Source organism: Lacerta agilis, chromosome 5 (assembly GCF_009819535.1).
Source record: "Lacerta agilis isolate rLacAgi1 chromosome 5, rLacAgi1.pri, whole genome shotgun sequence".
Lineage (NCBI taxonomy): Eukaryota > Metazoa > Chordata > Lepidosauria > Squamata > Lacertidae > Lacerta > Lacerta agilis.
This window is the reverse complement of record NC_046316.1, coordinates 45692073-45704546: the sequence shown is the minus strand read 5'-3', so window position 1 is coordinate 45704546 and position 12474 is coordinate 45692073. Positions and strand designations below refer to the sequence as shown.

The 12474-nt window shown below is 47.4% G+C and overlaps 1 protein-coding gene across 2 annotated transcripts in view; it reads right to left on the bottom strand.

Moving 5' to 3' along the window:
• The window catches only part of HSPA12A (heat shock protein family A (Hsp70) member 12A), a 51286-nt gene extending 48151 nt beyond the window's left edge, over positions 1–3135 (bottom strand). For both annotated transcript variants that reach the window (XM_033149561.1, XM_033149560.1), the window contains exon 1: positions 2796–3135. In XM_033149561.1, coding sequence (XP_033005452.1) covers positions 2796–2823 — 28 coding nt within the window. In that variant the 5' untranslated portion in view covers positions 2824–3135. The remainder of the gene's footprint in view (positions 1–2795) is intronic.
• Between the last annotated feature and the right edge of the window lie 9339 nt (positions 3136–12474).

Here is a 12474-nt window from a genome sequence, read left to right as displayed (position 1 = left end):
CAAATTACACGGGTTAAAGCGTCATTATTACCTGCTTCTGTTTTATTAGTCCAGCCAGCCCTTCAGATATCAAGAAGCACTGGTTTCTTCTGAGAAACCCTCAAGCAGCCCACAATTCTTCCCCAGCCACACCTACACCACAGGATCTTGAGAAAACAAGGTCAGGCCTAGGGTTGTCCAACTGCCCATTATGCCCACCCCCATTTTAGTCCCTTCATCTATTAAATAATATACACGCATATACTAGTTAATTATTTGCACTTCTCAGTGGTGTACAGCCCATGGGAAATGGGACAATTGAAACAATAAACATTTACTGTTATTGCAAAATGCCTGCTGGAACAAGAAAGGCTTAGTCATGCACCTGAAATTTGACAATGAAGAGGTCTGTCTGATCTCAATCTGGAGCTCCACAAACTGGGGGCCACCACACTGAATGCTCTGCTTCCAAGCAGTTACAAGCTGCGCATCTGAGCCATAGGGGTCCATTAACAGTGATGGGGCTGGGACATGAGGGGCCAGGTAGGCAGACAGAGCAAGGGAAAGGGGGCGCAATATAGATAACCCCTGAGAAAGGAAGGCACACCACCAACCATATGCAAGTTGCAAAGTGGGGGCAGTGACATTTTCACCTGGAAATTATACTAGCTGAATTGCCATTTGGACCAGTGTTGGGGAAAAATGGATCTGAAATTATACTAAGTGGGGGTGTATGCTCTACTTGGTTTAGGTTAACACCAGGGAAACCTGTGGCCCTCCAGATGCAGGCTGTTGGCTATGCAGACTGGGGCTGAAGGGAGCTGCAATCATAGAATTGTAGAGTTGGAAGGGACCCCAGTGGTCATCTGGTTCAACCCCCTGCAATGCAGGAATCTTTTGCCCAACATGATCCTGAGATTAAGAGTCTCATGCTCTACTGACAGAGCTATCTACAACATCAGGTGGATCACAGCTTCCACCCACCCACACTGTGGAAATGCAAGGAGGAGCACCCAATGGATCCATCCTATGGGTGCCCCCTTGCGGACCAGCTCTTTGCAACCCTACAGAGGCTGTGCAAAGTGCAGAGTCACTGTGCTGAATGGCATGCCCTCTTATAAGTAAACCCATGAGGAATAGGGGGAAAGCAGCAGGGCCCGGGAGTGAAGGAGAAAGAACCAGCCACTGCAGCTAAGCGAGGCTGTCAGCAATTTGGGTGGTGCGACTCTAGTGTCCGATTCCCAAAGAGGAAAGAAAGCCTGCAAAAGGAACCGCTGGAAGAATGAGGTTTCCCACCCATCCGCTTCCAATCCCAGTTCCCCATGATCTCAGTCTCTTCTGTCTGCTCCCTCACATATCCTTCCTGAATCCTGAAGATTAGAAGCCCCTCCCGCTTTTTTTTTTTTTTTTCTGGGAAAGATCCGCATGAGGCAGAGGAGCAAGTAAGGGGAAGGCTTCGCCTTTCCTAGCTGGCCATCGCAGCTTCTGGGAAATTTTCGCTGCACTGACAGCCTGGGAGATCTCTGGCCCAGTGCCCCGCCCAGCCGCAGAGCACATGCGGAGAGATGGGGAGCACCCCCCTCCCCGCAGCCTAGCCGGGGAGAGAGAGAGAGAGACGCCGCGGAGGCGGGGGAGGTGCCCGCCTCGGATTCCTCCGCAATGTTTTTTCACCTGGATCCTATAGCCGGCCGCTTCACCTCCCGATCTGGCGCAGTCGGTTCCCTCCCGAAGCCCCACGTGACGGCAGGCCGGCTTTTGCAGAAACGGGGCGGAGGCACTTTGCAAGTAACTCCTGCTCTCTTCTGGAAGCGCAACTTGCAAGGAAGAGAGGTGGGGCTGGGTGGGGGAACTAAGCGTGGGAGTAGGGAGAAAAAGCACCTCACTCCATGGAATCATTATTAGTCTCGGGGCATCCCCCCCCCCACAATCATCTCCTCAAGGATCTTGCCCCCGCCCACTTCCTACTGGCTAGACGGTCACGGAGGCTTTGGATAGTGGAGTCAAGTCACGGGCTGTTAACTGGACTTGCACATCGAGGCGTCTCCAGAGCAGACCTACGCTCAGCAGCCGCGCAAAATAAAAGGCTGCTTGCGACCATCCTCTACCTTACGCGCGCCGCGCTGCAAATTCATAGGCAGGCGTAGGCGTGTGCTGATTACTGTGCAAGGTCCGTTCACGAATGAGGGGAAGTCCTGCCTTAAGGATAGGCTACATTTTGCGCACCACAAGCAAATCCTAAAGCAACATTTAGACGCCGACCCCTGTAGTATGCTCCTTCCTGCCGCCATATGGCTCGTACACAAAACGTTGCCACATCCCACGTGCGCATAAACTCATGCATGCATGCATGTGGGTGCATTGCGTTTTCTGCACATACTCTCCAGATATACAGCTCAGGCTGCTGACATACCGGCGTCCAAGCCATACCTGCCTCTGGGAGCGACTGCGCATCCATTACCCAGAAACTCGGCTTCATTTCTCAATCTAGACGGTATTCTGCAAGAACCACCCAAGATCCAGCGCTATAGATTGTTTCCTTGCTGGGGCGGAGAGAAACCGCGACGCCGGCATCCGGCTCCCACGATGTAGGCGGGGGTCGATCGCGCGGCCCTCAGCCCAACTCCTGCCTGCCGGCCCCGCTCCCTCGCACCCCACGAGCCCAGACCCGCAGCCCCTTCCCAGCTGGGGCTTTCCCCCCCCCTCCGCGTTGCCTACGACGCGCATTTTGGAGAGGTGCGCTTTTCCCGAAGGCAAACCCCCTTCCACGCGAGGCGCGCTGCCCCCGCCTGCCCACCGTCCCCGCAAGCCCCCGTTACCTGCCGTGACGCCTTCCGTCCCCGCCATGGCTGGAGGCGTTCACTGCGCCCTCGACTCCGTCCTTGAGCTTCACCAGGCACGTTCAGCCGTCAAGTACCGAGCTCGTCGCTCGCTTCACTCGGCAGCTGGAGCCATTGGGAGCGCGGGAGAGGCGGCTGTGCTGCAGTCGCTCCCTTCCCAGTTCTGCAGGCGAGCGGCGACGCCAAGGCTTCTTTCTGCTCGCGTCTTCTCCTTCCCCCTCCTTCCCCACCCACGGCTGGCTGTGTAGACAGCCAAAGGGACGGGCTTAGCGTTTGACCCCTGTGTCTATGTCTCTTTCTCTGCGTGTGTGTGTGTGTGTTCACGAGCCTTTTCTTCGCTGCTGCAAGGCTCTGGCTGCTCGGATTTCTGCAGAGCCCCTCCCCTTGGAAGTGAGCGGCCTGTCCCCCCTCCCCTTTGTCACCCCACCTCACGCACCGGCGCGGGAGGGAATCGTGGCAGCAAGTGACAAAGGAGATCTCCAAGGAATAGGCTTGGACGAGCCCAAACCAGAATGCTGTTGTAGCCTTAAAAGAATAAAAAAATAATTAAAACTTCTTAATTCCAAAGGTTGTCCCTTGGGCTTATATTTATTTAAATCGCAGCTACAATTAGGATCCCTATGCATCTGACCACTTAAAGCATCTTTCAGACACACTGGTATCTCCATGCGTCTGCCAGACGTGAACCGGTTCCAGTATGCGGGCTTCCTCACATGATCATGGAAGGTGCATCAAAAAGTATCTTGGAGCCACTGCGGAAAACTAACATAAGAGGGGACGCAGTGTCCATGGCGAGATGTCCCAGTGGCCCACCAGGGATGAGATACAGGCTTGTCATGTGGATGGAGAGGCAGCAAAAAATCTGCTTGCTGCCATTCATTAAATGGAAACTGGCTGGATGTGCACTCCTATGCAGTTATACGCACTGAAGGGGTGTGCAGGGTTGAGAGAATTAAGAACAAATAAAACATAAATGGATACAGAGTGGTGACCGTCTTGGTTTCGGGTGTAGTGTTGCTGGTTATGAGTTATGTCATTAAGACTTTGCATTCTGCACAGTGGAACAGTGATGGATGTGCTCTCATGCATAATTTCCTGGGCTAAAAAAATACTTCATGTTAAAAGCCAATACATCCCTGCAATGGAAAAACGCATCTTTATTGTGCAAAGGTGTCTTGCTAACAGCTTAACACAACTCTTAGAAGGAGAACTTCCCACAGTTAAGGGGCAAATGACAGGGTTCTTGCATCTTACAATGTCTTGTGATCATGTTGTTATTTTTATATAAAAATGCTGCTTTTCACAGAGGTATACTGTATGATCAAATACAGTAGACAAAGAATCACTGAGGGGGGGAGATATTAGGATCCAGTACATGCTTGGTGAGCAAAGCTGTTTATTTGTCATAAATGTTTGTATTCAGAAAAGATGGTTTCATGGATAGGAGGTTACATCTCTGGGGGGAAAAATCTGTATGTTTGCTGACAACAGCATTTGGGAAAATGAGTCCCAACTGTGCCAAACTGGCATCTTTTTTTTTTTTTTAAGACAATGAAAAATCTCTCAGAGGGCCATAAAATGCTTTAGTAGAAACCTAGCATATGATCTTTACATAACAAAAGAAAGATACAATTGTTTTATCTGCTTGTCCTTTCCATAATCAGCATCAGGGGACAACCAGTGGGACAAAAGCTCACAGTGCTTGCCTGGAACACACCAAATTGTTGGGAAACTGAAAGCTCTGTCCTTAAAAACACACACACAAAAACTCCGCGAAAAACAGCATTTTAAAAGGGGCCGGCTGCTGGCAAGGGGTATCTGCAAATGCTCAGAAAGAGATTCTCTCTGAGTTAACCTCAGATATAACTGCTAGGTTTTATATTTCCAAAAACTGAAGATTATCACAGCATCCCTAGGTGTAAACTGAAAGTTGCATAGCATCTTGGGGAGTCTAATCCATTGAAGCCAGTGTTGTGTCCTCCAGACTACAGCTCCCATCGCCCCTCACAATTGGTTATGCTGGCAGAGGCTGATGGGAGTTTGAGTCCAGAAAACATCTATCTCCCCCTCTTCTTCCCCTGAACCCTGCCACTGAAAACATGGCCTTGGGTCAAGTTAAGCCCTGGGAATAACCATAGCACAAAAGGCTGAAGAGACAAATTTATGGGACAGGAGGCAGAATTGTGAAATGTCTGCACAGATTTATTTTTTTAAAAAAGCTTTGGAAATATTTCTGTGTTGAACATCAGTGGTCATAAAGGATTTCAGCCTCAGCATTTAAATTAGGCATCAGCTGTTCTGGCAATGGAAACCCTGCAATTCATCATTATGAGAGAAATTCCCAGGGAGATAAGGACAGAAGGCAGTGGAGCTCTGGGTTCCCTTCTCCTCCCCTTCGATACCACACAGCAGGGAATAACATCTGGCCTTTAGCCTGCCACAGTTATATATTTAGAATCTGATGGCAAACTCACAGGAAACAGGAAACCAGACAACTTTCATTTCATGTTAGAGTTTCCTAACAGCAAAAATAAAAAATTAACAGACCCCTGGATACATATTACGTAGTTGGCTTTAAAATTAGATATTTGAGAACACCAACAATAAATGTAATAAGAAGTACAACACAGAGACAGGCATCCTCCCCCCTCCCCCCCCCCACTTGAACCAACCCAAATAGCCACATTGAAATGAAATTTGTTGGATAGAGCCATCTTTCTGAATCTCAAGCACACGACAGCATTAATCTGTTTCAAGTCAGGTTTCCTAAGTTACAAGCCTGATTGTAGGTGTTGTGAATAAGGCAAGAGGTGTATGGTTGCATGTGTGTTGCAACTGGGTACAGAAATAAAACATTTTTCTTGGAAGCTTAGCGACTTACTTTTTTTTAAAGAAGGTATTTATGAAACTAACAGTGATTGGATTTGGTTGAGTTAGCAAATATGGGGAAAGGGCAATCAAATAAAACTCAGGAAGTTATGTTGAAAATTTTGGAGAAAATACAGACAAGTCGTTGGCTCCAGAAATTTTCTCCTCTGGCATCAGTGCTTAATGACATAGCCTTTCAGGGACTGAGAGAAGCTCTCAGACAAGACATTAAGCTGACTTTGTAGATATATGGTAGTATAGCAATATTATACCTCCCTCTGTGTTTTGAGCACAGTCCCTATAACCAATCTTTCTTGGAGTACTACCAGTTTTGTCCTGGTGTGTCCAGAAACAACAAGATAGATATCTGAGCCCCAGAAATCTATCAGCTTCACCTGTCCCATCATGTGGGTATTTAACCTGTCAGGTAGTTACAATATTTGTAGAGGCATGAACCTCACCTTAAGAGACAGCCAGGACTCAAGGGACAGAGAGGAAGAGGAGCTTTGCTGCTCTGGAAGGTGCAGAGACACCAGTCATAGGCCAGGAGGACTGAGACAGTGATTAGCCTCCCAAGTCATAGACCCCTGACATGGGATCGCTGGTAGCAGTATCTGAGAGCCAGAGCTCTATGTGGGAATGAATGGAGTAGTGTGTGAATTATAGACTCCAAGCCAGAGGCCTACCACTTTAGGGTCCTCCACTCCTTGGGGATGGAGTTGAGCCTAGGAAAGGTAGTCAGTTCCATGAGAAGCCCAGAAGAGCATAGTTGAGCTCTAAACATTATCCGAACAGGTGCTCTGCCAGGAGCTATCCAAGGTCCTGCAATTCTAGCCTGATGCTATCTGGCTGATAAGCCTCCCTCAGGTGTCCATCAGGCCCCATAGCTTGTGGTCAGAACAGGGCACGTAGTAACGAAGCCACCTCAGTTCAGCATCCTTAAACTACACAGAGATTTCTAGCATTTAATGCCACCCTCCCACAGCAGTACGCAAATTAAAAGGATGCGAGGGATGATGATGTGACCACCGCATGCAGGCTGCATTAAATTGCTCCCCGTGGCATTTCCCCCCATGTGCTGACTGCTGGTGTGCATTTGGCTCATCATGCAGCTCAGTGGGGAAAAGCAACCAAACTGCTTGTCAAGGCAGGCACAGAAACAATACATTAGGGGGAGACAGCTGCCACACACAGCCGTTTAAATCAGCCTCCACATGGTGGAGTGTGGGCTAATGTACACTGGCCATCAGGGTCCAGTTTAAAATGAAGTAGAGAGATATCCCTTCTCTAAATATATAGGCACTTCTAAATAGAAGTGAAGCATCAAAAGCCCTTATTAAAATTATTGTGTGTGCAAGGGCAGAAAGAAACAAGCAAGGTGTATCTCACCAGGGAGACCTGACAAACAAGTTTAATTTAAAAAATAAATAAATAAACAAGAATGGCTTTTTTTTTTTTAAAGGCTTTATACAGACATGTGTGCTTGCATGTAGCAGAAATTATCGATAGTAGACGTCTACTCGATTTGTTTCTGTTTCAACAATGGGTACTTCATATCAAAGCGTTTCTTATTATAACTTTCTGATTTGTTGAAATGTTGTTTCAAGCCTTCTGACAAAAGTGTATGACAAAAGTGAACTCATTTTCAGAGTGTGGATCCTTATGTAGTCAAAATGGCACCAACAACACACAAAAGGGAGATCTCCACAGTCTCAAGGAAATCCCAAGGCTGGTAAAAGTACACAAAAACTTTAGGGGGGAACCTGGGAGGGGGGAACTCCCCCCCAAAAAATGTCTTAAGAAGAATCAAGCATATTTAATGTCTACAAAGTGCTGGCTGACTATTGGGAAGGGGGTACAGAAAACTGAAAAGGGGGGAATGAAACTGAATGGAACATTCTGGAAAAGAGCATGGCTGGCTGGAACCCTGAATTGGAACAATGCAGACTGCAACATTCTGTTGCAGGTCATGCCAGACTATATGAGCAGCATACTAATTTTCCAAGTCTGGCTTCTTATGTAGACTACATGGCACCAGACATGCACAAGGAGCAGCTATCAGTGGGACTCAGTAGGGTTTAAGGAGATGTGAATTAAAACGATTACGAGCCTTAGTAATGATTCTTGTAAGCTGCTCTGAAAGCCTTTTTGGCTGCATTACCTCAGTGGGGAGTTTTCTGCTGCATATTTCAGCAGTGGGTGGGGCTAGACCCAAAAGTGGACAGAGCTGGACATGCACAAAATCATACACCCTTAACACACAAACGCACACTTGACACACACCCTCCTCCTATCTAGATGATCTTTTGACATAATATATTATGTGCTGCCAAAAAAAAAAATCTTCCTTTAATGGAGCTTTCTTTGCCAATGCAAATGGCAGTTTCTGGAAGCCTGATCTGCACTGGGACCATAGTGTGCCTTGCTCTCACTCTGGTCCTGATCCAGATTGGGGTATATGGACCTGTAATTTGCATTGCTGAAAAATATTCCCTCTACATAATGATCCAAAAGTAGCTCAGTGCAAAGTTATTGAACTGGGGAAACTCATTTTCAATCAATCATTTTATTTGTATGCTGCCTTTCCAAAGTTAAAACCATGCTCAAGACGGCTTACAACATATGAAAAAAATTACATAACTACAAACATAACCAAGGTAGTCATAGAAAATAAACAAAACATCAAAAAGTACGCAACCAAATTGAACAATTTCCACATAAAGCGTAAGATAAAAATAGATACAAAAAATTAGCAGTGGCAACCCCCCCCTAAACAAGAGCCCCTGAACAATACCCCTGTCCAAAATTCTGCTCAGCAGCCCCAGCCTCAGTCAAGGCAGAAAAGGCCTGCAAGGCAGGGAGCAGGTCTTCCAGGACTCACAGCCAGTAAGGCTCAAATCACCACTCAGACAAGAAGCTCATGGAGCAGAGAAGGGGTATAAATGTAATGAGGTGGATTTCAGCTATAGGGATAGGCAAACTGTATCATACGAGGTAACAAGTACTTTCTGCATGCATCCTCAGGTTCATTTAATGTGGATTAAGCACATTGCTTAAGCAAGAGCAGAAGAGTGGATTTCCCTCAACTTTTCACTATACGCTTACTACAGATGACGTTGGGAATGGACATTGAGACTCTTGTTGAGCTCAATGTCTTTGGGGAAACTCAGCCAGATGGGTGGATTAGTTAGTTAGTTAGTTAGTTAGTTAGTTAGTTAGTTACACACTAGTTCATCTGTTATCTATTTACTTTCACTTGTTTCCCCCTAGGTGTTACTTTACCACAACTTTTATCACCATGCATTAAGTCACGACATTCCACTCAGTGTAGACAATGATATTGCTTTCAGTCATTGGAAGAATGCTCACCAACTCACATGTTTTCCTTTAGCTTTGATGTGAAATGGGACTCCATTCAGGGATTTTAGTTTTTTGTTTTGTTTTGTTTTTAAGGGAGGAAGTGAGCTGAAAAAGAAGACAAGATTGACTTTCTAACCCTGCAGTGGCTGCTGATCTCAGCAAGGACACTTGAAAACCCAAACAACCTGAAAGCACAGCGCCTCATCTCAGAGCTGTTGCTGATTCAAGGTTCCCATAGTTTTCAAAATAGATGTTTTCTAATGTGAGCATAAATCTTTGCTTCCTGAAATTGTCTGCAGAATGCAAGAGGAGAGGGAGAGAGAATCAATATTTGGATAGGGTGAATGTACAGAAAACAGATTTTACTTCCTGGCAAGAAAAAATCCCTGTTTCTACAGCATAAGTAAACTGGAAAAAAAGAGTTATTAGCAGCCAGTATTTATATACCATGCACTACCCTTGATCATACTGATTATAAGACATTATTTCAGTTTGCTCCTTATCTTAGTAGGGATGTCACTTGTTTCTGCCTACCATATAGATTGCTACTGGTAATAACATTTCACAGTTTTAAAGTGAGGGGGAGAGCAGCAGGTGAGAAACATTTTAAAAAGAAGGAAGAGCCAATTTAATATTATTGCTTTTTATTGGGGTTAATCGCCCACCATTTAGACCCATTGTAGTTGGTTTGGAAAACTGGGGGACCAATTCAAAGTTGCCCACAGCCTCGTGTCTTATTAAAATGCTAAACCTAAAAGCAGCCTCAGGAAGCTGTGAGTTTAAGCCTCAGAAACTACTATGCTAGCTGGAAGTAGGAAGTCAGCACACATTTTGCTTTTTCCAGTGGTTGATGTCACTTCTGCTGTTGTGGGCAGGGGACTCTCTCTCTCTCTCTCTCTCTCTCTCTCTCTCTCCCCCCCCCCCCCAGCGGTGACTACCACAATGCGCTGTCTGCCTGCTTTCTTTGCAAAGCTTGGAGTCTGCTGTCAGTGTTGTAGTTAAATATATGACCTGCTCATCATCAACAGGTCCCAGGGTGGGTTACAATTATTTTTGTTGTTGTTGTTGTTTGTTTATATAGTATCATCAATGTACATGTCTCTGTACACACTTAAAATAAGAAATTCTACCCCAAAGAGCCATGCGGTCTAAAACAACAAATATAAATAATGCAATAAAAACCAATAGTTTAAAATGCATGATTCACAAACCATTGCACTGGGTATAATAAGAGTAGCTAAACAGACCCAAAGGCCTCAGAAGAACATTTTCAAAGAGAGATTTGAACATATGGAGTGAGGGGGGCAGCCCACAGATGTTCTGGAGGATGATTCCAAGCGATTCCAAGCATGCAACAATTTAAAACTCAAGATCATAGGAATAGGGTGGGTTCTGGAAACACATCTCATGTGTCAAAGGTCGGGGGAAAGAGGTGCACCTTCAGCATTCACTGCGTAATGAAGAAGCCAGGCACACTTCTGTGGGGAGCGAATCCAACAACTTGGGGGCTACCACAGAGAAGGCCCTCTCCCAGGCCACCCACCAGACCAAGGGAGGTGGAACTGCCAAGAAGACCCCTCTGCTGACCTTAGCACCCAGAAGGGACTGTGGAGGCCATTTAGCTCACCACTGTTCATGGTGCCTGGGTCTGCCACCTTTAAGAAGCACAAAAACATAGCAAGCTGCCTTATATCCTCAGTCAGCCCATTGATCCATCTTGCTCACTACACTGGCAGCTGCTCTCCAGGACTTTAGAGCATCTAGAGATGCCGAGTATCAAACCAGGGACCTTCTTCATACAAAGCAGATGCTCTTCTAGTGAGCCACAGCCCTTTCCTCCCCTTTGGTGTTTCCAGGAGCAGCCTCTTAGCCTATTCAATAATCTGGTCCTTGATCTCCATCAGAAAAAAAAATTTAATCATGTGCAAGTCCAGATATTGCCTGGTCCTGATATTCTCCGCTGTTCCACAAACTTTGTGCAGAATCAGTGCTCCATGTGCCACAATTTGAGAACCTCTGGTTTACAGGGAAGTAAAACATGGGAGTGAGAAAAAGTTCAGCATCCCACCTCCATGCACTCCTCTTTTTGTTCAAGTAATAAAATGCCCAGCAGCTTACTTGGTGAGCTACTGTGGTGTAGTGGCTAGATGTCTGAACTATAACCAGATAGACCTGAGTTCAAATATCACTGGGTGACCTTGCACTCTAGGCACACTGTCTCTCTCAGTCTAGCATCAGGATAAAAGACAGGAATTATGTGCATTGCCCAGAATTCCTTTGAGGAAGGTAGGATAAAAAGAGTATTGGTACACAGAGCCGTCTTAAGGGGATCTGCCGCCCTGGCGCGGCTATCCCTCCGGCGCCCCTGCCATGCCGCCTCTCCGCCGCCTCCCTCCCGCGCTTGCCGCCCCTTGGGAGGGGGGTGGGCGAGCGGGGGATGAGGGGCGTGGCGCTGGAGCGGCGCGGGGCTCTGCGCGCCCTTCCAGCGCTTCCGGGACGGGAGGCGAGGGCGGCCAGCTCGCGCTCCCGCGCGCATCCGGATGGCGCGGCGCAGCCGGGCGGCGCGGCTGGGCAGCTTGTGCTTCATCAGGTGGGCGGCTGGCTGCGCGCGGAGCGCGAGCTGCCCGGCTGCGCGCGGGAGCGCGAGCCGGCCGCCCTCGCCTCCCGTCCCGGAAGCGCTGGAAGGGCGCGCAGAGCTGTGCTCCTGTGCTCTGCTGGGCAGCCAGAGGGCGTGGCGTGGCCGGCCAGCTCCCTTGCCGGGAGTCAGAGGGCGCTGCCGGCAGGCGCTGCCAGCAGGGCTGGAGGACGGAGGCGCCCTCCAGGCCATTGCGCCCTGGCGCGCCGCGCCACCAGCCCCAATGGATGAGACGGCTCTGTTGGTACATGCTAATGGGGAAGACGAGGGAACAATGGCCATATCCCATTCCTTAGAAATCAAATGCAAACATCTAGCAAAGGGAAGCAGAAAAGGCCTTTCTAAAAGTAGAAATCATACATGCTGAGAAACAGCGAAGAATGGCAGCACAGACAAGAAGGAGTACTAGAAGATAAGAATAGAGTTTGCTAAAACAAGGTCACTGCAGGCAAGGTTTCAGATTCCAGGCTAGGCTTGTATCCTTTCATATCCAATGGAGCCAAAAGGATTGAGCTGGCAAAAGTAGAATTTCTCTGTCAGTTTCTGCCTCACCAAGGTGCTTCGCTGTCAAAGCTTATCAGATTCATCATAGATGAAAAACAAAGACATAGGACCAGAGGGAAAGGTGGTGGGTGCTTGCTTTGACTTTTCAAAATGTAAACCAAGTTCTGAGTAGACATTTGCTGAGGGAAATGTACAGAATATGTCTGCCCAGAAATAGTTCCCATTGAGTTCAATGGAAGTTAGACAAACACACACCACTGATTTGCAAAGCACTATTTATTATACCACTTT